Below are 27,945 nucleotides of genomic sequence, written 5' to 3'. Positions count from 1 at the left end.
TCCTCTAAAATCAATTGATACAAGAAGGGTGTGCCTGGCATTTCTTTTAGCTCTATTTAGGTAATCCATAATACGGTTAATTGCTGTTATTGTGGATTTGCCTGGAGTGAAGCCATGTTGGTCCTGGCTAAGGGCCTTTTTACTCCTGAGAAAAGTTAAGATTCTGTTAATCACTAATCTATCCATAATTTTTCCCAAAATAGGTAACAGGCTGATAGGCCTGAAGTCTTTGGCTGATTGAGAGGTTTCGGTTGGTCGTTTTCTTATAAACTTAATTGATCCGACTTTCCAACTTTTCGGAAAGTATCCCAAGTCAAGACAGCGATTATACAATGTGACAAAAGACATGGGAATTGCTAAGAAGGCCTCTTTGACCATTCTCCCCGTTACACGGTCTATTCCTGTAGCTTTTTTATTATTGATTAGCTTGATTGCGTGGTTGACTTCGTTCACTAAGAATATTCTATCGTTACTTTGATTCGTTGGGTAGTTACAGTTGTTACGGGTGTCTCTTTGGGATTCGTTGTCATGATCAGGATTATCGGTTGGGAAGTGATAGTCAAAAAGTTCCCTGAGTGTCCAATCCAGAGAATTGGTATAAGTCCCTTCGGAAGTCTTGAGTGTAGAGGGGTTAACTCTCCCAGATTTTTAATGTGTGGCTCATCAACTTTATGCCTCTGTAACTTGAGCAATCCTGAATGTTCCTTTTGTTCTTGTATACTAGTATAAGATAGCTTTTTCTTTATTCCTCTGTCATAGTTCCCAGATTCAAAATTTTATATTAAATAATCCAGTTAGCCTTCATAGCCTCTCTTGCCCAATGCCTTTCATGTCTCCACCGCTATTCCATCGGTATTCTATCTGGACCCACAGCTTTCCATTTTCCATTTTACTCAGGATGATTTTGACCGCTTGATGACCACTTATTACTTCAATTCCGTCTTCCTTTTTGCCCATTTCCAGATCCATTTCAATCATAGACTGGAAGTTCAGTAGACCATATAAGTATTGCTTCCAACGCTGTCTAATGTCTCTCCCATCAGTTAGCTCTATCCTTTACACAGCATATCTATCCAAGATCCTTTGTGTTATTTTGTCCAACCTTTACACAGCATATCTATCCAAGATCCTTTTTATACCACCTTCTCATCCCCTCTTGTCTCTAATTCTCTACGCGGCACGGACGAGCCGCTGGATCGTTCACGATAATCTCATGACGTTGCCTGACCGTTGCGCGCTGGGATATACACTCTTAGGCTGTGTACACCTTAGGTGTTTTGAAACGCGTGCTTTGGTAACGCGCGTTTTAAAGAACCAAGAGTTCCGCATAAATATACACACTCAAACGCGCGCTTCTGGCCAACCGCGCGTTGATAGATTTTGGTTAGAACGCGGGTTTTGCGGACGTCAGCCGCGCGCTTTGAGATACATGTGCCTCCATGTTTCTGTACATTCGATCGCGCGCTTTCGGGTAGAGTGGACGCTCGTTGGCCAAAATGGAGAACGATCATTTCGATACTGATCTATTTATTGATGAAATCCAAAAGCGACCAGTCATCGTCAAATGATTTTATAGACATTCTAAAATAATTAAAAAACTTAGGTTCATATTGTCTTAGTTTTGGATACAACGTCATAAACATTCCATGCGTCAGTCTATCTCGTAATATTGGGTGCACCCAAAATTCTCTTCGCCTCTGCCATCGTCTTTTATAGCGACGATAGAGGAGCCATACACAAGCAATTACTTTCACGTCCATTTCCAAACTGAGCCAGTTCGAATGGCCGTCGAACGCCGTGTTAAACGCGCGGTGTGTACGCTGCTAACGCGCGTTTAAAGCAACGCCCAACGCCTAATGTGTTCACAGCCTAAGCCTGTGGTCGTAAGACGAGCGTGAAAAACGAAGGACGTGTTAACATTGTTTCCAGGAAGTGCCGAGTCGGTGTGGTTCCTGCCGAAGGGTGTAAGGTACGGTATCCGCATATTCTGAAAAATGGACATAGATATTAGTAAAACGATGGTACAAATTATCGAGGGCCAGAATTGTTCTTTCTCTCTCAACATCCCCATTTAGGTCTCCGTCAATTATTACCTTTTCACATTCTGATATTCCCTGTAATAGGTCATCTAGACAATTCCAGAACTCTTTCTTCTCTTCCTCTCCTACTCATGCTTGAGGAGCATACACACTGAGAAAGTTCTAAACTGTCTTTCTAAGGATCATCTTGATCATCCTAATTCTGTCATTTATTCTTTTTACTTCTACTACTTTCTACTTCAGCTCTTTACAGACCACAATACTAACTCATTTTCTTCCATTTCTCATCCCAGAATATCACAACTTGTAGCCACAACCAATTTCTCTAGCCTTTCATCCTTTCCATTTTCTCTTGTAAGCAAGCCATACCGACCCTCCTTTACTTTAGAACATCTGCCAATTCTCTGCTCTTTCCTGTCAGTGTCAATTATTTATTTATTCAATAGTAAAAAAGTTTCTTCTAATTGTGAATATATATTTACAATTATAATCTATTACGCTATATATATAATTACGTTTTAAATACTGTTAATAAACTGTTTTAAATGTTTACAGCAATCAACCGAGAGCAGTGGTTTAGCGTTGAAAAATTTACTCAGATCGAATAAAATACACTATGATAAACTTAGTAATGATTTTGTAGTAGGAATGATGAAAGAAAAAACTGCTTTCATATTTTTTGAATCTCTCATACAACTTGCTCTGAGATTTCATGGAATTGAAAATTTTTTTCTGTCTATCGACGAATTATATTTTGCAAACATTGGATTTGGTTTCCGTAAGACATTTCCGTATACAAAAGTCATCGATAACACGTAAGTACTTTATAGAAATGTTTGATAAAATATTTCATTTTATATTTGTTTTCAATACGTAATGTATTTAATTAATTTTAAAATTTCACAATTATTTGACATTGGAATTGTAAGGAAATTCGTAACTGATAGAGACAACGAGATCAGAAGATATCAACTTTTACTTGAAGAAAATTCAGAAACTGATCAAGCTCTGAATATGAATGACTTACCTGGCCCGTTTTTAATTCTAGGAATTGGGCTAATTTTATCGTTAATAGCTTTTTTCTTTGAGCGCTTCATTGGTATACTACATCGAAATTGTTTTTATTAATAGAAATATTTCTGAGGTTCAATTTTTCCTGACTTAAATTAACTTGTTTAAACTTTTTGCGATGCTCATTAATATAATTTATAAATAATCTGATGATAATAAGATTAATTTGGAGCTGTAAATTAAAATAAGCACGTGTGACAATAGTCGAACATTAACAATTGCTTTATCCTTCTGCATTCAAGTCAAAGAAAGAGAACTTCGTCTTCTTCTTACTGTTTCATATGGAGTTTTAGCCTTTTCGGCTCTTTCTCCGATCAGCAAGAAAGAGAACAAATCGCTTTCTTTCCTTTCTTTAATATGAATGGAATCAATTTACACTCACTGCCAAAAGTTAAGCACGGAGCGATAAACTGCAAAAAAATCGACAAGTACAGCTGTGATTGACACGAAATGCAGCAGGACAGTAGCAAATATGTTTATGCATGAAACAACACAAAGAATTACATAGAAAAATGAAAACAATATTGAATTTTCATAAAGTATAAGATGAAATCATATTGGAATCATTAACAAAATGATGTTTAAATCCAAAACAAACAAACAAACCCGACATTACTAGGGTAAATGGTCACCCCTTATCCTTACACAAAGTTTACAGCATGTAACCATGCTTTCCATGAGGTGATCAACCACTCCAGAGTCAAATAAGTGCCATTCCTCCTGTAGAGCAGTTTGCAACTCTGTGAGAGTGACAGGGGGGGGAAACGTGCACACACAGCATGGCCGAGGGCATCCCAAAGATTCTCAATGGGATTGAGGTCTGGCAAATACGCCGGCCAATCCATACACGTGATTCCCTCACTCTTGAGGTAGTTGTCGACGAGGGCAGCTCTATGGGGTTGTGCGTTATCATCCATTAAAACAAAAGCAGGACTAACTGCTGCAGCATACAATTTCACAATGGGCTCAAGGACTTCATCCTGATACCGGACAGCCGTCACAGAACCCCCTCGATAGATGTGATGTCGGTGCGATATCCCAACGAAATGCCTGCCTACACCATAATGCTTCCACCTCGGAATGCGTGATGCTCAATGATGTTCTGGGGTCGATTGTGTGTGCCTTTTTCTCTCCATACTCTTACACATTTGTCATCTGGCTCATCATGCGACTCATCCGTGAACATAATGTTGCCCCAATCAGACAGTCTAATTCACATGTTGCCGACACCACTTTAATCATGTGCCTCTGGATTGGACAGATAGTGGAACTCAAACTCGTGGTACCCAGGTGTACAGTCTGTTCATGTGTAGCCTTTGGCGCAGAGTAATAGCAGATATCATTTTACCAATCGCTGCTGCAACCATCGATGTCACACGTGTAGAGGTTGCTCTTTGATTCCGCTTGGCTACAACAGCAATATAGCGATCTTCTGCAGGGGTCGTAACTCTTGGGCAACCGGCCACAGGTCTTCAGACAACTGTTTGACTTGTTTGGAATTGTTTCCATAACTGTGAAATGACGGAATGATGAACGCCGAAGAAAAGAGCAACATCTGTGATTGATTGTCCTGCTTCAAGGCATCCCACACACCGTCAGCTCTCACTGTCTGTCATTCGTCTTCTGGAAGTCATAGAAACATATCAGTCATGCAAACTAATTATATGACAGTTCTCCACACTTTTTCTTGGCACTTAAATGCAACTCCTCTCACACTTCAGAAGGCTAGCTTCTTATACAACTGCCTGTTTTGCATATTTCGTGGCACGTAACCATGATTGATAGTAATGTAACATATTTTCATACTTCCACCTACCTCTGCAGTGAATTGCAGCCTCTCAAATGCAGATGGCTTTCCGGACCTGAACATTTTCTGCTCCGTGCTTAACTTTTGGCAGTGAGTGTACATAGTTTATCGCTCTAGACTTTGCTAAGAACTGAAGGTATTTAAAAATAGTAATTAATTACACCACACATTTACATTACATTGTAATTTATTGATTTCTCAATATTCCCAACTACTAACAAAATTTTTCATCTAATTACTCACAAAATTTACATTAAATTATAAATTTACAATAAATTGTAATTCACATTTAAGATTTAACAACAGAATATTTATGTACTGTTCTATGTATCGTGTTACTGTTAGAAAGTCATAAGAAAACGATATTATTTTAGTGATTAAATCTGACGAAATGTGAGCATAAATCTCACTACAGTATAACTTTTAAACTGTGTTTTTGAACTTTTCAGACTTTTTTAAACTTGTTTAGACTTGTTCAGGCAAATTTTATGCAATAAAGTCGTATGAAACATGCGTAATCAGAAGATTACACAATTTTCACGAACATCATTCTTTACAGAAAACATGCGTAATTTGACATTAGAATTTAGAATAATTACTATCACTTGAATCATTCGAGAATGTTTCAGCTTTAATAAAGTTCATTTCATGTTTTCATGGGTTCTTCCACGTCTCTTCTTTCTCTAAATTTATGATTGAACAACTTCTTTGGCAGTTTTCTGTCTGCCATTCTGTTATATACTGTCATTCATGGAGAATATGTGCAGATCCTCTCTTATGTCTTCGTTCCGTATCTGATCCATCCTGAAGCTGTCTTTAACATATTGCTTTTTTTTTGCGAAAGTAATGAAATTATTGAAATATTTTTGTAAAGTTTCAAACTGTTTCGATCGGACCTATAATTCACTTTTGGCTGCAGACACGCAGCTTATAAAGTACAGTACGTCTATAAGTACTAACGGGATGGCTAAAAAGTCGGCAAAAGTACTTTTTAAACGTATCACACTGTACGTGTATTATACGCTTACGTGTTGTCATGGCAACGTCAATACAAAAATACGTTTGTCGTAACAAACGTACTGTACTTTATACGTTCGTGTGCCCCAGCCTTAATTAATTGTTTCACTGTTTAACGAATCTTTACAAAATTGAGTTTTGAAATCAAATAAAAGAACTGCAAGTAAAGTAATAAATGTTACTTTAAGATAGCAGAACTTCTTATATTAGAAATAGTCTTTAATAATAACGTTTCGCGAATTACGCAACAATTGTTGTTCTTAGCTACCTGAGAAAGTCTCCCGTTACATTTTCTCGAAAGCAACATGACGCTTTCTCGTGAACTATTAACGTCTGCACGGCCGAAATCGCTCGTGAATATCATCAGAGACGGCCGAAGAGAGTCAGTCGCCGCCGTTCCTCTGGATAGAAGTCGTCAGATAGCAACCGGACTTTTGTGTTTTTGTGCCTCCTATTTGGATTATTTGCAACAGGATTTATTAAGTGCCAAAGAAACTTGAACGAACGTCGTCGCTAGAACTTTGGATTAAGTATATTCAAGAATCAACCAAACTCCAGGTATTTATCACCCCGCGAATCGTATGTGAACTCTCTCTCTCTGCGACAACACTTTATCCAATAGATTTTTAAATAAACCCTTGTTAATTGTTAAGTGTATCTGAGTCACTTCCAATGTTGTCTCTCGAATCGACATTACGAATCCGTCTGACCACGTACGGGACCGCTCGCGCGACGGCGTGACGTAATCGCCGTCTCGGTTTCCGTGTTTCGAGAAACACGGTGGTGTCAATCCTGACAGGGTACCAAAGAGGACCCGACCCGAAAGGTCACATTACATATAAATAAAAATATTAAAATAAATCAGCTCTGAATATAAACTATATTAATATTTTACATTTTCAACACTTGTTTTTATCTTGTATTCGCAATTAACCAATTGCCATTCACTTTACTTTTGTACGTGAATGAACATTGGTTACCTTCTAATTCTAAATCTTGATCATTGGTTCTGAATGTAGACATAAGATATTTATTAGTGATGTAACGAATATTCCGAATACCGAATACCTAAAAACAGAAGTAAGAAATAACAAAAACACAGTAAATTTATCATTTTGGTATTTAGATTTAATGTTATCGGGTTAATGTTGCTTGTTTATATTTATTTATAACTTATAACATGCACAAAATAAAAAAGAAAATAATATTAGTCACATGTATTCGCAATTTATAATTACAAAGATCAGCAGACGTACACACTTATTCGTTCGAGAATCGTCGTACATCTGAGGTCTGACCCTGCCTATCCTTCTTTTTAAGCGCTCTTCCCTTTCTCTTTCCTCTATCGCTCTAGTCCACGTATGCATACATCATAATACGCGCTCACGATACTTTCGATTCGTCACTTTTCCGTCGTAGATTTCCCATTTTACAATTACTTGACTCATAGCCTGGTGATAACGGTGAAAAGAGACAGGACGTCAAATTAAGTCACAGTTATGATTTCACTGATTCGAGACAGCTTGGTAGCCCGAACGGCCCCAGGCTTTCGCCCGTGCACGCTAAGTGACATTCATTACAAGCATTTAGCTTTCCGAAGTCTATGACAACAATTGTTTGGCATTGACGGCCGCGAATTTCCCTCCAATAAGCTACCTCGACTTGTTCGATTATGTTATCAACTCAATTTCATATTTATTTTCATATTTTCGCGGTCATTCTCTGTTCTTTTTCCGTTATTTACACATGTAGGTCATTTCGTTGTTATCCACATTTGATATCATAATTTATCACATACTGCCATGACGCTCGTGTCTGTCCGCTACAACTGTCAAGAATTAACGCGATTGGCGAAGTGTAGTGATAGCGGGCCAATAGAGAGCAGGTCCTTGCCATAATGCGGTTTGCGCGCCAATTTTCGTACGTGCGTTAATCAAGCCGAATAGTTTGGCCGAATATTCGGCAATTCGGCCACACTCCTGGCCGAATATTCGGTATTAGGCCTGAGGCCGAATATACTATTCGTTTCAACACTAATATTTATTAGTGATCAGATTTATACATCTTGGACTTCTAGTGTTTTATTGACAGGCACATAACGTACCCTGCTAAAAGGACTTTATTAATTAAGCTTTTTTTCTGAGAGAAAATAATTAAAAATATGTATACACATGAATCTGTAAAAATGGCAGAATAATAAAAATATGGATAATGCACTTTCTAATGTTCCGGTTATATTAGGATATTTCAGAGGAAACACGTACAGTACATATGTATCACGTATATTCGTAGAAGAAACAACTTGTAACTTCATGTCTACAGAAATTATATATTGTTTCTTCTATATGTCTATAATTTCTACAAAAAATATTTCTATAAAATTTCTATTGTTATAATTTCTGTATAAATTATGTATTATTTCTTATAAATTTCTATAGAAAATATTTCTATACAGTTTCTATTTCTATAATTTTTATAGAAATTATACGATTCATCATTTCTTAATAATGACATCCAACGCAAGTGTGATAAACCATGCGGAAAGTCATAAACGTTCTTTTATATAATTTTTTGATTATAAAAGAACGAGCAATTACTTATTGTGACATCATCACAATGTCATACTGAACTTTTTAATTATGTTTTAATTTAAAAATAAGATTTCTGTATCTGATCTCGATTTTCACGTACCTAACTCTGTTCTGCGCCCACCAGTGGCCGAGTGGATTAAACCGCCAAACACCTGACCCGTTGTCCAGCTTACGTGGTCGTGCGTGGCCAAGTTTTCGGGTTTTCTTCACGTTAATAATACCTAAATAGGGGCCAGTTTTCCATAAAAGACTTGCCGGGAGTCACTCCTCTCTCGGTACATCTCCCGTTGCCGTACACCAATAAAACTAAATCACTCCAACTCCGTTTTCGAGAAACTTTTCAATTTGTGTCACGTGACTTCAGACCATAAGTTTATATAAGTTATATAGTTAATCGGGACCTCCAGTCTCCATGCTTTCATATCTGGTCTCGATTATCATCTACCTAATTCGAGATTAACGAAGGACAGTGTTTAGAAGGGAATGTTTAGGTCTCCAATTTGAAAACTGCAGCCCAATTAAAGAGTATCTTACAAATGTTTACAAACTTGTTTCAGACTTATATTTATTTCTACGGGATAACTGTTATAACATATTTTATCAGTCTTCAGTCAGATATAAACACCCAAGTAATGTTTATATCAAAATAAATCACTTTCCCTATTNATATTGTTTCTTCTATATGTCTATAATTTCTACAAAAAATATTTCTATAAAATTTCTATTGTTATAATTTCTGTATAAATTATGTATTATTTCTTATAAATTTCTATAGAAAATATTTCTATACAGTTTCTATTTCTATAATTTTTATAGAAATTATACGATTCATCATTTCTTAATAATGACATCCAACGCAAGTGTGATAAACCATGCGGAAAGTCATAAACGTTCTTTTATATAATTTTTTGATTATAAAAGAACGAGCAATTACTTATTGTGACATCATCACAATGTCATACTGAACTTTTTAATTATGTTTTAATTTAAAAATAAGATTTCTGTATCTGATCTCGATTTTCACGTACCTAACTCTGTTCTGCGCCCACCAGTGGCCGAGTGGATTAAACCGCCAAACACCTGACCCGTTGTCCAGCTTACGTGGTCGTGCGTGGCCAAGTTTTCGGGTTTTCTTCACGTTAATAATACCTAAATAGGGGCCAGTTTTCCATAAAAGACTTGCCGGGAGTCACTCCTCTCTCGGTACATCTCCCGTTGCCGTACACCAATAAAACTAAATCACTCCAACTCCGTTTTCGAGAAACTTTTCAATTTGTGTCACGTGACTTCAGACCATAAGTTTATATAAGTTATATAGTTAATCGGGACCTCCAGTCTCCATGCTTTCATATCTGGTCTCGATTATCATCTACCTAATTCGAGATTAACGAAGGACAGTGTTTAGAAGGGAATGTTTAGGTCTCCAATTTGAAAACTGCAGCCCAATTAAAGAGTATCTTACAAATGTTTACAAACTTGTTTCAGACTTATATTTATTTCTACGGGATAACTGTTATAACATATTTTATCAGTCATCAGTCAGATATAAACACCCAAGTAATGTTTATATCAAAATAAATCACTTTCCCTATTTGTCAATACATTCTTTAAGTAGAAAAAAAACAATAGCCTTAACTTTTATTAACATAAATTTTATTCTCTCTATGTTGAAACCGTGTACTTTAGAGACACTTTATGGTGTCTCAAAATATAATTTAAAGAAGGACACTGAAATAGCCTAAAGAAATACTCTGTCAATTTCATATTTTTTATAAATTTTGGACATTTCTACAGCTATGCAGAACAACATTCCACATTTCAAAGTAATAAGTAGACAATAGAAACATACAACAAAACAATAATATGTTGTACTACTATATTAATGTTTAAAATATTTATTTCCTTGTTACGATCAATTTAAACATTTTTATTCTTACTTTCTTATATAATTTAACTGTGAGTTATATAATTTAATTAATTTTTCTTTTAATTATTTAATTTACACCGAGCATAATTGTGAAATAGGATATGAAGCCCTTATTCGTCTTCGAGAGCCAATACAGTCGCACCCCCATTTACACGGTTCCTTTTAAAAAACTTATAAACGGGGTTCGACTGTACGTACTTAACTAACAGAATAACACTTTTATAAGTTAATTTTAAATTGCTATTATTTACTTTTTACATAGAAAGCTAAAAATTAGGGTTTCTCTGTGTTATTGTGAACTTGATACAATAAACGATTTCACTCAATCCCTTCAAAGTGTTCACTATATAGAGAGTCATGCTCACTCTCGATATAGCAAACTCATTAATACACTGTTTTACTCGCTGAATTAGTATTATTACTAGTGAGTGGCTGGTGAGTATTAATAAATTGACTTGTCAGTAATTCCCATTGAGTAATTATTGACAAGTAAATTTACTTTCGAGAGAACTTGTTTTAAGGAAAAATATTTTTAATACATTACTTTTTGAGGTTAACGATACGTAAAAATGGAACAATGTCTGATAGAAACGTGTTAAATTAACAATTTGAACACGTTGCTTATTCTGTAGCTGAAATATTAATTTTTACTTTCCTGGCTGTTATATATAACAGAGGAAAAGTATGGCGATCAATCAAAGGCTGACTACCCCAAATTTTTACATTTTTGGATTTAGAGAACTTAAACCGTAGAGATATGCAAATCAATTTGAAGATTTTTTTTTTCTGTATGTACGGACGTTAGTGTATGTATGGTGGGTACGATTTTTTCACCATCTTTAAAGCTTAATAACTCCTATGCATTTTGTCGAAAATTTCGTACATTTTGCAGTGAGATCTGCGTTATTAAGTGGATTGATGCTATTAAATTTTGGTGGTTAAAAATTGAGTAGTTGGAGAGATCGAGGGATTGGTGTGTCGTATCTCGAATAGTGTTGGATTTATTGAAGATTTTTTAGGTATTTATTTAAAATATAATAATTTAAATAGTCCGACTTTTCAATATTATTGTGGTCTCTATTTTAATAAAAGCTAACGTTCTAAGTAATGCTTTATTTAAAAATAACACATAAAAGGAATATACTCGGCCGCATCGTAATTTTTCCTTCATGATACAATCTCCAATACTAAAATTATATATGATTATAATTGTATTCCGTGGTACATACAGACAGATTTTTATGAATAAACTATTCTAGGGATGGTTAACTTGTGACAAAGCGAAAGATTTGACACGCCGACTGGAAGAAAAGTCATTTAACAAATGCATCCCTTCGCATGTTCGGTTTCAATCAGATATGAAGGAAAAGTAACGATACGTCACAGTAGATTTCTCTAATCCTTCTTTATTAAGGAAATTAATTTGACATTTAGCGAAAGTTCATTGTCATTATTGAATGTGTACTTAAATGTAAGTAAATATTTATATAGATATTTATTTATAGATTTTTTTTTCTGTTTCAAACTCTGTTAGTACATTTGCCTAATAAAAATCATATTTTTAATACGTAACATCGCGAACTTTTATAAAAAATAAGAATTTCAATAAGCTATTGTCTCTTTAATATTAAAGAGTTTAAATTATTTACTTATCCAGGGCCTAAAACAAGTGAGATGAAGCACATGCCAGACATAAATGTGGGACCTTCCTTCATTAAAACCCTTGAATTAAATCGATAAAATATATAAAAATCAAATCAGAAATGATTAGTGTAACTTTCCTTACAAGTAACTTAAAATTCTGTGTAGCACCATCTGTTATGAGATTTTATTTAATCTTTTTATATTATTAATTATTATAAAACGGCAGAAAACTTAATTTCGACGGTAGAGTTGCGTTTTATTTAATATATATATAGGCCTATAAATCCTAATAACGAGCAAAATCTTCATTAGTTTCGACTCCACTCGAGATACGACACATGATCTCCCAACCGCCTCGACCTTTAACCTTCAAAATTTAATAGTATTGATCCCTCTAATGCACAAACCTCCCTGAAAAATTTCTAAAATTTTCAACAAAAGGCAGGGGAGTTATTAAGCTTCAAACAGAGTGAACAAAATTCGAAAGGTGTAAAAATCTTGGGAGGGGTCACTTTTTTACCGATCGCCATATTTTTCCGCTCTTATATATTACAGCCAGGAAAGTAATAGCCTACTTTTGCCAAGTAGCCGTGTTTTTCCCTTCTATCTGATTTTGCGTCTAATATACCGTATACATGTCTATTATTATCTAACTTAATTTCAAGTTAATTGATTTCGTCATCATTATCCTCCTACCAAAATAGTCTCATATAAATCAAGTTTTAAACGTAGAGTTTTCCTTGTATTCTTTTGTTAAATTAATTCTCTGCGGGGTATTTAAAATAATTAAATAAAAATCTCATTTAAAAATATGCTTCGTTAAACGATAAGCTCTGTTAAATTGTTTTGGTAGATCAGGACTGAACACATCACTGTCTGTCATTTTACCTTCTTTCTTCTTAAAAATTGGTATTACAGTATTTTTTCGAAAGTAGATAATTTTGTAAAATATTCTAGTAAATAAAAATTTATAGAGTCAAACCTCTATATAATGGCAACTGACGGGAATATGTTGGTCTGAAATTACTGTACATGACCGTTTTTTCAGGTTATATCCTATGTATTTTTGTTTAAGAAAGAAAAGTTATTCTGAAAAATGGCCGCTTTTGGTAGGTGCCAGTTATGGAAAATTCGTCCGTAGTAAACTATACTAAAAATAACTTTATAAACTCGAAATTCATTGCCATTTTTACTTTCTCGGCTGTTATAATCTTGGGGGTCATTTTTTGATCGATTGGCAAATTTTCTTTTGTAACAAAAGGAAAGGAAAATTTGATTTTTACATTTTTGGACTCAGGACACCTTGAAAAGGCAAACGAGAAATGACAAAAAATTTTGGGGATTTTTCTGTGTATATCCATGTTTGTGTATATGAAAGGATGATTTTGTTACCCAATTCGAAGCTTAATAACTCCCGTGCCTTTCGTCGAAAATTTCCAAAATTTTGCAGGAAGATTTAAGTATTGGGGGGGTTGATGCTGTTAAATTTTGGTAGTTAAAGATCCGGAGGATGGGGAGATAAAAGGGATAGTGAGTTGTATCTCGAGTGAAGATCGACTTAATAAAGATTTTACTTGTTATTAGCATTTATTAATACAAGTTTTTATAAAATCATCTGTACTCTCGAAATTAACCCTTTTTACCTTTCTATAATAATTAATTATATAAAAAGTTTTTTAAATAAAATAACAGATGGCGACAATCGCAGTTTTAAATTTTGCTGCTGGAAGAGTTAAGCAACTCGTTGCTGGATATTTTTTTTTCAAATTATAATTAAGTTCTCTATCTTGAAAAAGGTATTTTAGCATGTAGGCACAAAGACGGTCTTTTTCCACGGTCAGTTGTACCGGAGAATCATAGAAATAATAATTTTTGTGTGTATTTACTTTTTATTAAAAAATCTTTTAACCGCAAATGTATTATAAATATCATTTTAACATTTTACTCATTTACAATTATTTATTTGAAAATGTTGTGTCAGACATTAAAAATTCTTAGAAGTTGGCCTTCAAAGTGCATATTTATAAAAATACAGTACACGTGTGTGGGGCGTTTCTTATATAATACGATATTGATAACTGAATAGTTAAATAAAAATGGAACAATTGAGACATAAACAAGCATTAAATTAATAGTATCTTTAAAAAGTTTGATATATTTTTAAAGTATATTCTTAAATTTCTTGTCAATAATCTGAATGCCAGTTTCTTTTGCAAGTAAACCGAACTTTCGATTTTCTGTGTTAATTCCTGCACAAAACCAAATACACGGATATTCCTCTAAACTATAAAAAAATCTCTTCAGAGTGTTTAAACGAACTTCAGTGTATATACAGCTGAACTCTGTTAAAACACCACATAAGTGTGAGTTTGAGTTTAAAGTTTCATAAGCTAAAATGTATATTTAATCAATAAATATAAAATGCAGATTTCTTCTACTTTCAGAAATACCGTGTAGAAATTTATATTCTACATTTATCTGTAAAATTCTTTATATATATTCAAATTACTGTATTTTTATTCTAGGACTAGTAGAGTATTTTTTAAATCAGCTGGTTATAACACCAACTACGTCTATTGTAAAATAATATTACAAGGCTAATGACTCACCTTACTTCCATCTCTTAGAATTTACAGTTGAGGGAGCAAAGATAAGCTAAATGTTGCTTATGATACTTTGTCATTTTATAGTAATTCTAGTATTTTCACCGCACGGATAATCAGAAGTTCGGTGTATATGCTATCGGTATTACTTACCAGTTATTGTGTTAAATTTCTTGCCAATTATTATTTTAACGCTTTAAAAATCAAATGAAAAATATGTTTAAACTCTATTTTTGTTTACGTATATTCTTTATAATTGTAAAAAATTTCGTCCTGAGATAATACGTTACTTGTAAAATAAAACATAAATATAATATATTATGATATTCCAGAAGTATTGAATGATAAATCGCTGTGATTACATAATTTACCCTTGATAACCAACTTTTTATTTCGCTCCTTTTACTCGTACACATACACTACAACGCAACACACTTATTCGTTTGTAGTAGTCACGTGACCGATGTCACATCTCTCTTTATATGCGAAGCATGCTGAGAGTGAAGCGAAGTTGACAAACGTGTGACAAACATGAACGAGGTAGTTAAGGTGATTGTAAACATATTTTACATGTTATATCTCTGGTTAGAGGCGGTAGTGTTGCAGTTTGTACCGAGAAAGCTTCGTTATAAAGAACTGGATGGAGAAATTGTACTGATTACAGGAGGTGGAAGCGGAATAGGTCGTCTACTAGCGCTGAGATTCGCAGGTGTGGGGTGTCGTGTGGTAATTTGGGACGTTAACGAGGAAGGTAATCGCGAAACACAGCAACAGGTGAAGAGCCGAGGAGGTGAATGTCATTCGTATGTGTGTGATGTCACCGATAGAGAGAAAGTTTACGCTGTGGCGCGTAAAGTGAAGGAAGAAGTGGGTCCAGTCACTATACTTGTCAACAATGCTGGCATCGTAACGGGGAAGAATCTTTTGGATATCCCCGATCATCTTATCGAGAAGACCTTTCAAGTTAACGTCATAGCACATTTTTGGGTGAGTTAAATTAATTTGTTTGAACAATATGCGACAATTTTTTGTTTAACATAAAAAAATTAGCAACACGTTTTACAGTGCCATCTTCTAAACGCATGTCATACAATTTTAATAATTAATATTATATACTGTAAAACCTGTTCAAAACGGAACCTCGATAAAACGGAAACCGGCCTAAACGGGATAAATTTTTCGGAACGGAGCGCTTTTCTTTGTTAAAAACCTGTTTAAAACGGGAAAAATATTCGTTAACATGCAATTCCGCTTTACGCAGGCTTTACTGTATTTAATTACATTGATAAATACATTTATGTTTAGCCTACTCCCTCCTTAATTATTTTTTCACTTTGGCAGAATAAAACAACAATGAAAAATAGAAAATTATGCTGTTATGAATTAAAGAAATGAAAAATAAACTACAAATTTGTATGCAATTTATTATTATAGATCACATTTTTTTTGCGAACGAAAGAAGTGTAACAATAAAATATTTTAATACGTTTCATGTAAATATATTGTACAATACAATAAACCTGTGTAAACCGCAATAGCAGGGTAATGAATATTTTTTCCGGTTTAGCAGGTTTCCTTTTTTTGACAGGTTTTCTTCCAAAAAATTCTCTCCGTTTCGAAGAAGTAAAGATCCGTGGGGTGGGGAGATAATTTTTTTTCTTATTTTATAATAATTAATAATGTAAAATTTTTTAAATAAAAATCTAATAAAAGATGACACCATACGCAATTTTAAATGTTTTTGCCGGGAAGTTACGTAACTCGTAACTTCTCGTTGGATTTTTATTTATTGCATCACAAATACATTAAATATGAGACAATATTTACATAAATTATAATTCTAGAATAAACATTTAATTATGTAGGCCTATGTATTATATCTAGAAAATAAAATATATTCTCTATTCTAATTAGACACTGAAAGCCTTCCTGCCTGATATGATCAGTATGAACCATGGTCATATTGTGACGATTTCTAGTTTGGCCGGATTCTCTGGAATAAATCGTCTTTCCGATTACTGCGCCAGTAAATCTGCTGCCATCGCTGCACACGAATCTTTACATTTTGAATTGAAAAACGATAATGTTTCGGGTATCAAGATGACATTAGTGGCACCGTTCTTCATAAATACAGGCTTATTTGAAGGAGCTGATGGGGGGTAAGTTGTTTCCTACTCTTAAACTTTTGTCATTAAACGTACACGCTATATAGCCATTAACTTTGTTTTCTTTTATATGTATCGTAACAAGCACTTTCTTAAGTTTGTAATAACTGATAACGTAAAGCACAATTTTATTTGGGAATGTATTATTATTATTTGGGAAATATATATATATATAATATCTCATCAGTAGACGAGCGGATACAACCACTGAACATTGAAATTTCGTCGTGGGTTCGCGCCTGGTCAACGGGCTGGCCACGAGCTTCTCAGGATTTCTTCACATTTGTAACACCTAATTAGGCCGTTTTCTTTAGAAAGTCTTCCCGGAAGACATCCCTGCCATAAACAAATAAACCAAATATATACAGTTACTTGTTACTTTGTATACAGTTTGATTTGATGGGACACGAAAACGCAAGACGTGTGAGATCTGTCGAAGGGAATGACTCCCGAAAATCGAAACTGTATATTCAGGACAATATTTATACCAAATTTGACTGCGATTTGACAATTAGTTTTTTTCTGTAAAAAGCCCTAAACACTACTTTAATCATTAGAGTAGGTGTTCAGATACGTGAAGATATTAAAGTGTTTGCTACTTACAGGGCCCGCTCTACGGGCGGACAACCCGGACATCATAAATGCTTGAGCTGGCGCTGGTTACTTAATTACTCTGTAAATATCGAGTTTAACAATAGAGTAATGTTCATGTGAAATATAGCCTATAAATTTAAGTAGAACAATACATAAATTTAGAATTAAATTTTGAATAGCAGTTTTGTTAATAGGTGCCAAAATTTCCTTTTAAAGAAGGGAATAAATGCGATGTTTAAATATCTTATTAGCCCACCAAAGGCGGAATGAATAAAATCACTGAACAGTAGTGATTCGTGCCTCACCGAGGTCACGTGATTTTTATTTATACCAGAGTCGGGTAAGCCTTCAACTTTATGTTTTAAAAAGCTTTTACGTATCGTTCGTTGCTGTTTGTTAGGTAATTAAAATTGCTTGTTAGTGAACACTTACAAGTATTTGTAACATTCCAGATTATAGTTTCTTCCCCACTTCAATAATTGCTTCAATTGTAGTGAGCGAGGAGTTATTGTTTAACTTATTTCTAAGAATTTATTAACGAATATACAGAATTTAGCCTAAAAGCAAGCTCACTCGCTGGACATTATTAGCAAAATTTCAAATTATGATGAATATTCTTTAATATGTTACAAGTAACTAAAATCTGAGAATAACACTCGTTTATTTTACAACCGTAACAATGCTTTCAAGTAAATATTGTTATGTGCGTACAGAGGTTTAGAGAGATTTAATGTACATTAAATCTCTCTAAACCCCTCTATCATTGGGAGAATTAAAATTCAAATAAACAATAGTTGGGATCTTGACACCTTTATTAACAGATTACTATTATTATTATGTGGTTTAGTAGGTTATACTCTATTGACACCGGTGGCTGAGTACTAGGCAGGGCTGTGGAGTCGCGTAAAAATTTACAGACTCCGACTTTTCCTTATCATCCGACTCCGACTCCGACCAGGGGCGGACTTGTTACGGAAAGAGACCCGGAAATTCTGATGTCGTCACGTGACCTCAGAATAAAATATTCAATAAATAGAGTTGTAATAAAGATAAAACGTAGAAACTTTTTATTCCAAAGCTAAAAGACTCTTCTAAGTAATATATAAATATGCATTCGATAATTTTTACTTTTCCGGTTGTTATATATAACATAGGGAAAGTGTAGCGCTCGATCAAAAAAATGACCCTTTCCAAATTTTTACATTTTTGGACTCAGGACACCTTGAAATTTCGAGATATGCAAAAGATTCGAGGTTTTTTTTCTATATGTGTGGATGTTAGACTGTGTGTGTGGGGCATGATTTTGTTCACTCTATTTGAAGCCTAATAATTTCTATGGTCAGAGTGGTCAGAATCGGAGTCAGATGGTTGAACACAAGAGTTAATTATTAAGCGTCAAAGTAGTTGAAGTAAATCGTGTCCCCATATACGTTCTAACATCTTACGTGAGAACATCTTAACGGGATTTACTGTACTATTATAAAATGACAAAAAAGTTTACTTTGAGAGTAGAGACAAATTTTATTTTATTTTTTTTTTAATTTTGAATGCTAATAACGAGTAAAACATTCATTAAAAGATATGACACGTGACCACTTTTATGTCTTCACCTGTCGACCTTTAATTAAGAACCAAAATTTAATAGTATTAATGCCCCTTTATACGCAAGCCACAGTGCCACATTTCGTTTCTTAAACTTTACCCATTCTGAGATATTGTTAAAATCTCAGAACAGAAAATAAAAAAATTAAACAAATTAGACGCCAACATACACACGCACGCGAATTTTTCCCCTTTATTGACTTTTTTGAGGGGTTCGGAAGATCTCCAAACGTGTAGATTTGCAAAAAAAAAAAAAAAAAAAAAAAAAAAAAAAAAAAAAAAAAAAAAAAAAAAAAAAAAAAAAAAAAAAAAAAAAAAAAAAAAAAAAAAAAAAAAAAAAAAAAAAAAAAAAAAAAAAAAAAAAAAAAAAAAAAAAAAAAAAAAAAAAAAAAAAAAAAAAAAAAAAAAAAAAAAAAAAAAAAAAAAAAAAAAAAAAAAAAAAAAAAAAAAAAAAAAAAAAAAAAAAAAAAAAAAAAAAAAAAAAAAAAAAAAAAAAAAAAAAAAAAAAAAAAAAAAAAAAAAAAAAAAAAAAAAAAAAAAAAAAAAAAAAAAAAAAAAAAAAAAAAAAAAAAAAAAAAAAAAAAAAAAAAAAAAAAAAAAAAAAAAAAAAAAAAAAAAAAAAAAAAAAAAAAAAAAAAAAAAAAAAAAAAAAAAAAAAAAAAAAAAAAAAAAAAAAAAAAAAAAAAAAAAAAAAAAAAAAAAAAAAAAAAAAAAAAAAAAAAAAAAAAAAAAAAAAAAAAAAAAAAAAAAAAAAAAAAAAAAAAAAAAAAAAAAAAAAAAAAAAAAAAAAAAAAAAAAAAAAAAAAAAAAAAAAAAAAAAAAAAAAAAAAAAAAAAAAAAAAAAAAAAAAAAAAAAAAAAAAAAAAAAAAAAAAAAAAAAAAAAAAAAAAAAAAAAAAAAAAAAAAAAAAAAAAAAAAAAAAAAAAAAAAAAAAAAAAAAAAAAAAAAAAAAAAAAAAAAAAAAAAAAAAAAAAAAAAAAAAAAAAAAAAAAAAAAAAAAAAAAAAAAAAAAAAAAAAAAAAAAAAAAAAAAAAAAAAAAAAAAAAAAAAAAAAAAAAAAAAAAAAAAAAAAAAAAAAAAAAAAAAAAAAAAAAAAAAAAAAAAAAAAAAAAAAAAAAAAAAAAAAAAAAAAAAAAAAAAAAAAAAAAAAAAAAAAAAAAAAAAAAAAAAAAAAAAAAAAAAAAAAAAAAAAAAAAAAAAAAAAAAAAAAAAAAAAAAAAAAAAAAAAAAAAAAAAAAAAAAAAAAAAAAAAAAAAAAAAAAAAAAAAAAAAAAAAAAAAAAAAAAAAAAAAAAAAAAAAAAAAAAAAAAAAAAAAAAAAAAAAAAAAAAAAAAAAAAAAAAAAAAAAAAAAAAAAAAAAAAAAAAAAAAAAAAAAAAAAAAAAAAAAAAAAAAAAAAAAAAAAAAAAAAAAAAAAAAAAAAAAAAAAAAAAAAAAAAAAAAAAAAAAAAAAAAAAAAAAAAAAAAAAAAAAAAAAAAAAAAAAAAAAAAAAAAAAAAAAAAAAAAAAAAAAAAAAAAAAAAAAAAAAAAAAAAAAAAAAAAAAAAAAAAAAAAAAAAAAAAAAAAAAAAAAAAAAAAAAAAAAAAAAAAAAAAAAAAAAAAAAAAAAAAAAAAAAAAAAAAAAAAAAAAAAAAAAAAAAAAAAAAAAAAAAAAAAAAAAAAAAAAAAAAAAAAAAAAAAAAAAAAAAAAAAAAAAAAAAAAAAAAAAAAAAAAAAAAAAAAAAAAAAAAAAAAAAAAAAAAAAAAAAAAAAAAAAAAAAAAAAAAAAAAAAAAAAAAAAAAAAAAAAAAAAAAAAAAAAAAAAAAAAAAAAAAAAAAAAAAAAAAAAAAAAAAAAAAAAAAAAAAAAAAAAAAAAAAAAAAAAAAAAAAAAAAAAAAAAAAAAAAAAAAAAAAAAAAAAAAAAAAAAAAAAAAAAAAAAAAAAAAAAAAAAAAAAAAAAAAAAAAAAAAAAAAAAAAAAAAAAAAAAAAAAAAAAAAAAAAAAAAAAAAAAAAAAAAAAAAAAAAAAAAAAAAAAAAAAAAAAAAAAAAAAAAAAAAAAAAAAAAAAAAAAAAAAAAAAAAAAAAAAAAAAAAAAAAAAAAAAAAAAAAAAAAAAAAAAAAAAAAAAAAAAAAAAAAAAAAAAAAAAAAAAAAAAAAAAAAAAAAAAAAAAAAAAAAAAAAAAAAAAAAAAAAAAAAAAAAAAAAAAAAAAAAAAAAAAAAAAAAAAAAAAAAAAAAAAAAAAAAAAAAAAAAAAAAAAAAAAAAAAAAAAAAAAAAAAAAAAAAAAAAAAAAAAAAAAAAAAAAAAAAAAAAAAAAAAAAAAAAAAAAAAAAAAAAAAAAAAAAAAAAAAAAAAAAAAAAAAAAAAAAAAAAAAAAAAAAAAAAAAAAAAAAAAAAAAAAAAAAAAAAAAAAAAAAAAAAAAAAAAAAAAAAAAAAAAAAAAAAAAAAAAAAAAAAAAAAAAAAAAAAAAAAAAAAAAAAAAAAAAAAAAAAAAAAAAAAAAAAAAAAAAAAAAAAAAAAAAAAAAAAAAAAAAAAAAAAAAAAAAAAAAAAAAAAAAAAAAAAAAAAAAAAAAAAAAAAAAAAAAAAAAAAAAAAAAAAAAAAAAAAAAAAAAAAAAAAAAAAAAAAAAAAAAAAAAAAAAAAAAAAAAAAAAAAAAAAAAAAAAAAAAAAAAAAAAAAAAAAAAAAAAAAAAAAAAAAAAAAAAAAAAAAAAAAAAAAAAAAAAAAAAAAAAAAAAAAAAAAAAAAAAAAAAAAAAAAAAAAAAANGGATTGATGATGATTTGTGTTAGATGTTTAGTTAGTTCCTGGTGCAGTGATGTAAACTTTTTGTACCAGAAATTGTGAATGTTGTCTACACCAGGTGTCTTCCAGTTGTGTGTTCTGTTAACAGCGTAGCGGATGTCGTGTACGTTTATTTCAGCACAGGGCACAGTTGGTATGTTGTGCAAGTTTCTGCTCTCCTCCTCGATCCAGCTTGCATGAGCATTGTGTGTAACAGCATTGGACCAATGAGAAGACCAATAAGTTGTGAGTTCTTCTTCTGTTGATGTTCCACTGTGCTGTGTATCAATGTTTGTTTCAGTACTGATTTGTCTGTAGAAAAGTTTTTCATTGTTTGTGAATAATTTATTTTGTTGTTTTCGTAGTGTACATGTTTTGTATCGTTTGAATCTACGTGCTTTGGCTGCGAGTTTTTGTTTTAGTGTATCGATGTATTTTGTAATGTGTGTGTTGTGATGTTCATGTTTTGTGTGTGTTTTGATTTTCTTGAAAATATTTTTGAGTTGTTTCTTTAATTTGGGTGTTATTTTGTTTTTAGTGTACTGTGTCAGCCTGTTTAATTGCTGTCTAATGTCATTTATTTGTGTTTCTATTCGTCTCTGCCAGGCAGGCTTGTGATAGAATTGTGTTTTGTGTGTGTTTGTCTGCAATTGTATTTTCAGTCCATGGTGTGTTACTACCGTAACTGCCCCAGCATAAACTAATGTATGAATGTCTGAGAGTGTAGAAATTGAATGAATGTAGTTTGGTAGTAAGTGAGTGTTTACATAATTTAGTGTTTTCCCTACTACCTTTGACGTGTTGATTTTGGTATTCGTGGTCTTTGTGTGGGATCTGTACCTGTATATTTAGTAAATGTTTCCTGAAATATAAGTGAGAGCGTATTAACTAAATCTTTCTCTACGTTATCAGTGATGGATGTGGAAGTGTCTGTACTATCATTAATGGTAATTGTTGTATGTGTGCTATTATCAATGCTTGTTGCTTGATTATCCTGACAGGTTACACGATCTTCATTAATGTTAAATGTTTCTGTCTGTTGATGTATTTGATCAGCAACCTGTTGTTTGATAAGTTCAAGTGTTGTTTGTGGGATAAGGTTGACGTGTATAATTGTTCTTTTTTGATCGACAACCCTTTGTTCGGTGACAGTGACGTGAGGTGAGGATATTGTTGTGTGAATCTATGGTGTAGTTGTTGTCTGTATGCTGTCATGTTTGTTTCGAGTTTTGTGATTGTGTAGTAAGTACGGATGATAAACTCATTCATTTCTGTTGTCTATTTCATCCGTTGGCATCGTTTTCCAGCCTTTGTGGTCTGTGGATGCATTGCCACAGAAACACCAAGGCTAGGTTGATTCCTCACGTCTGTTGAGGGCATTGCAGTAGCCATGCTTGGGCCGATGCTGCTTTCGCCACCGGTAACCAAGGGAGACTGTGGCCTATTTTTCGAACGTGAGCTTCTGCATATATTATTATTATTATTATTATTATGAAGAAACGATTATATGTGACTAGCAAATACTAGCAAATGAGCGGCAAATGATTCATAAAAAAAGTTTAAAGAATATACAAAGTTGGGGGTAAACTTGACTAAACTTTTATTCACATTGTCTAACATCTAAATAGAGGCCAGTTTTCCATAGAAAGTCCTCTCGGAAGATATCGGGAGATTGCCCAAATGTTGCGTTGCCTTATCTCATCTCTCCACCGAATATCCTATTTAAACACCGCAGGCATCCATATAAACAATATATAAGTTGATAAAAATTAGTATTTTTCCTTATATTTTACAACATAAAAAATATCACTAACATATTTAATGTGGATTTTAATTAATTTACGTCACATATTGTCATTTATAATTTTTCGTTTAACTTATTTACTCTACCATAATACTCAAATGTAGGGATTTGGGCTTCGGTTTTATGGATTTTAATATAAAATATTAAAATAAAAAATTGAATACGTAATTTGAGGTTTTTAAATAAATTTTAACACTCAGAAGAGTAGATATTAAGCTGGAACATATAGAAATATTGAAGAGTAATCGTAAATTTCCAGTATCTCTCGATATAACATATTTGTGTTTTATTCTTGGGTTTTATACTGATTTAATTTTATAAATTATTTTAAACATCATTTAAAAACTTAAAATGCTGTAAAATTTCAGATATTTTTCAGTCTTGACACCTGAATACGTTGCCGACGAAGTAATATCTGGTGTAAGATGCAATCAAGAGACAGTTATTCTTCCAAGTATCTTTAGCGCTATAGTCATGGTGAAAGCGTTAGTGTTTTCTGCTATTTTTAATTTAATTATTTAAAATTTTATCTAAAATATACACATATAATATATATATATTTTTTCTGTTTTGGTAGCATAATGCCTGTAACAGCATATTCTGTATACTACGAGTTATTACAAGGGTATAACTCTATGAAAAATTTTGTTGGAAGATCGAGAAAAAACAATTAATAACCTTTTGTTTTTTTTATAAATTTTACCTTTGTAAGTATTGTTTTTATATAACTGTATGATATTTCTTGCTGTTTATGTAAATATTTGTTTAAATTTTATGAAGTTTACTTGTTTTCTTTTACTAAATTGTATGTTCCAGTTCTTGCGATGTTTCTGTGAGGGGGAAAGTATGGCAATCGGTCAAATAACGACCGATTGGCATATTTTCCCTCTGTTATCTATAACAGAGCCAAGAAAGTGAAAATAGGAGTCCATGACTTCGTTTTCGATATACAAAAGTATTACAGTGACAATGTTTATGCTCTCTGATGCGACGAGCATGGACCTAACGGAATTTACGCCTAGGGATCAAAAATAAAAACAGTATTACGTGCGCCTAATGGAAAATAGGCGCGAAAACGAACATAACACAAGAGCAAAGCAATCGCCATCGATTGCTTTGTTCTTGGATTCGTTTCTCCGTACCTGGCCAGTGCAAAGATCGTGTCTCCCGTAGCCTGAAGATACGAGAGATAAGAGGCTACAAAAGAGGCTATCGAGGATAGCCTCTTTTGTGGCGGAAAGTGCAAAGTTCACCTGTCCGCGTCTGTCAGGTACTGTACAAGAATCTCCTCTTCTGTGCCTAACAGGTGCAGGGATCGCTTCTCTCCTTCCGGCTCCGCATCAATTCTATCACGAGCAACAAAGTCGCGCGATGTCCTAGTAATTATTTACTCTCAAATTTAAAATTCATTCCGTATTATAATAATGTTTAATGTTAATCCTAGTGAGCAAATAGTATAAAATTAACCTGTATCTGATGAAAATATTAAGAGACAATCCCTTGGAATTACATAATCGAAATATATGAAACCACGAATGAAATAAACTCCGCTTTTACGATCAAATTAATTCTTGTTATAAACCTAATAACCCGAATGCTGATTTTTCATAGGCTCGGTATTATAAAATGATATTTCGTTCTTGGAAATGAATAATAAGAATTACAGCATTTCTCTTAAGAAAAAAATTCATACCGATCATAAAGCAAAAATTTAATATAGCTAATTTAATATAGTTATAATTTTTTTGTTCTACTTCATTTTAATTTTATTGTTTTTAATTTTTCCTTGGAGGACTTGCATGATCATTATGGTTACGAAAGACTTCCAATGGATGAAGGCCGAATAATAAGAAATTCTCGGACAAAATTACTGAAAGTTCTAGACTTTCAACTCAGGTTTAAGCTGTTAATAGCTGCATTCCAATCCTCCCGAATTTAGCAGTTGTATTATTTTGTTTACCGTTCAGAATATTGTTCTCAAAAAGTTTACCTGAACACCATTTACACTATGTTAATTATTTTTTATTGTATCTCTTATGTACTCTGTAGAATAAAGTTTCTTCTTGTAAAATATAATCTTATGTCTCTACTACTCATTTATAATAAGCGATTATATCCACATAAAGCCTGGTACTCACATGCGGCAACGAACGACGGAAATCGTCGACGGAAACAGTTACCGTTCCGTCGTCTTTCCGTGTCGCGTGTACTCACACGAGGAAATTACCCTACAATTGAAACGCGCCATCTGCCAACCGTAAATATAAACAAGCTACTACAGTAGGTAGGCCACGTGCCAGTAGTCGAAAATTATATCAATTAAACTATATCAAACTATTTTATTTTATATAATATTTTATATTAAACTATCAGTTATATCAATTAAACTTTTTAAGTTTGCCTTCGATCTTATCGCAAATAAAAAAAAACCTCAAAAACGAATAATTTGGATAGGAAAAATATTCTAAATCGTCGAAAGTTAGGAATATCGAATACTTTCGTCGCCGAATTACGCTTACTCCATTCCCAATACTTTACGCAGTAAGTAAGTCTATTTGACATTAATATTTAAATCGGATAGTAATATAGAGTATAAATGAAATATATTAGCGTATTAGTGTACAAATAAAGCTTTTTAGCTTGCCGANTAGTGAGCGAGGAGTTATTGTTTAACTTATTTCTAAGAATTTATTAACGAATATACAGAATTTAGCCTAAAAGCAAGCTCACTCGCTGGACATTATTAGCAAAATTTCAAATTATGATGAATATTCTTTAATATGTTACAAGTAACTAAAATCTGAGAATAACACTCGTTTATTTTACAACCGTAACAATGCTTTCAAGTAAATATTGTTATGTGCGTACAGAGGTTTAGAGAGATTTAATGTACATTAAATCTCTCTAAACCCCTCTATCATTGGGAGAATTAAAATTCAAATAAACAATAGTTGGGATCTTGACACCTTTATTAACAGATTACTATTATTATTATGTGGTTTAGTAGGTTATACTCTATTGACACCGGTGGCTGAGTACTAGGCAGGGCTGTGGAGTCGCGTAAAAATTTACAGACTCCGACTTTTCCTTATCATCCGACTCCGACTCCGACCAGGGGCGGACTTGTTACGGAAAGAGACCCGGAAATTCTGATGTCATCACGTGACCTCAGAATAAAATATCCAATAAATAGAGTTGTAATAAAGATAAAACGTAGAAACTTTTTATTCCAAAGCTAAAAGACTCTTCTAAGAAATATAAATATGCATTCGATAATTTTTACTTTTCCGGTTGTTATATATAACATAGGGAAAGTGTAGCGCTCGATCAAAAAAATGACCCTTTCCAAATTTTTACATTTTTGGACTCAGGACACCTTGAAATTTCGAGATATGCAAAAGATTCGAGGTTTTTTTTCTATATGCGTGGATGTTAGACTGTGTGTGTGGGGCATGATTTTGTTCACTCAGCACATTTTTGGGTGAGTTAAATTAATTTGTTTGAACAATATGCGACAATTTTTTGTTTAACGTAAAAAAATTAGCAACACGTTTTACAGTGCCATCTTCTAAACGCATGTCATACAATTTTAATAATTAATATTATATACTGTAAAACCTGTTCAAAACGGAACCTCGATAAAACGGAAACCGGCCTAAACGGGATAAATTTTTCGGAACGGAGCGCTTTTCTTTGTTAAAAACCTGTTTAAAACGGGAAAAATATTCGTTAACATGCAATTCCGCTTTACGCAGGCTTTACTGTATTTAATTACATTGATAAATACATTTATGTTTAGCCTACTCCCTCCTTAATTATTTTTTCACTTTGGCAGAATAAAACAACAATGAAAAATAGAAAATTATGCTGTTATGAATTAAAGAAATGAAAAATAAACTACAAATTTGTATGCAATTTATTATTATAGATCACATTTTTTTTGCGAACGAAAGAAGTGTAACAATAAAATATTTTAATACGTTTCATGTAAATATATTGTACAATACAATAAACCTGTGTAAACCGCAATAGCAGGGTAATGAATATTTTTTCCGGTTTAGCAGGTTTCCTTTTTTTGACAGGTTTTCTTCCAAAAAATTCTCTCCGTTTCGAAGAAGTAAAGATCCGTGGGGTGGGGAGATAATTTTTTTTCTTATTTTATAATAATTAATAATGTAAAATTTTTTAAATAAAAATCTAATAAAAGATGACACCATACGCAATTTTAAATGTTTTTGCCGGGAAGTTACGTAACTCGTAACTTCTCGTTGGATTTTTATTTATTGCATCACAAATACATTAAATATGAGACAATA

General features: G+C 30.9%; 1 protein-coding gene across 2 annotated transcripts; it reads left to right on the top strand.

The window, feature by feature from the left end:
* Positions 1–15,137: 15,137 nt before the first annotated feature.
* Positions 15,138–25,691, top strand: LOC111624557 (short-chain dehydrogenase/reductase family 16C member 6-like). 2 transcript variants are annotated; one of them, XM_023367430.1, is made up of 5 exons: positions 15,138–15,686; positions 16,614–16,858; positions 23,998–24,114; positions 24,207–24,336; positions 24,446–25,286. In XM_023367430.1, the coding sequence occupies exons 1-4, from the start codon at positions 15,231–15,233 to the stop codon at positions 24,301–24,303; spliced, it is 915 nt and encodes a 304-aa protein (XP_023223198.1). In that variant the 5' UTR covers positions 15,138–15,230; the 3' UTR covers positions 24,304–24,336; positions 24,446–25,286. The 2 variants fall into 2 exon arrangements, with proteins under 2 accessions (XP_023223198.1, XP_023223199.1); XM_023367431.1 differs by lacking the exon at positions 24,446–25,286 and adding an exon at positions 25,422–25,691 and having other exon boundaries at positions 15,139–15,686.
* Positions 25,692–27,945: the final 2,254 nt, after the last annotated feature.

The sequence above is a fragment of the Centruroides sculpturatus genome, unplaced genomic scaffold (assembly GCF_000671375.1).
Source record: "Centruroides sculpturatus isolate CEXI.00-Female unplaced genomic scaffold, Cexi_2.0 scaffold15, whole genome shotgun sequence".
Taxonomy (NCBI): Eukaryota; Metazoa; Arthropoda; class Arachnida; order Scorpiones; family Buthidae; genus Centruroides; species Centruroides sculpturatus.
This window is presented reverse-complemented; position numbering and strand designations above follow the sequence as displayed.

Excerpts from the sequence above, each read along its gene's own strand:
- LOC111624557 (XM_023367431.1), top strand. The coding sequence starts at position 15,231 with ATGAACGAGGTAGTTAAGGTGATTGTAAACATATTTTACATGTTATAT. Across the intron at positions 15,687-16,613 it reads ACGTCATAGCACATTTTTGG|ACACTGAAAGCCTTCCTGCC; the intron begins GTGAGTTAAATT and ends TATTCTAATTAG. Across the intron at positions 16,859-23,997 it reads TTTGAAGGAGCTGATGGGGG|ATATTTTTCAGTCTTGACAC; the intron begins GTAAGTTGTTTC and ends GTAAAATTTCAG.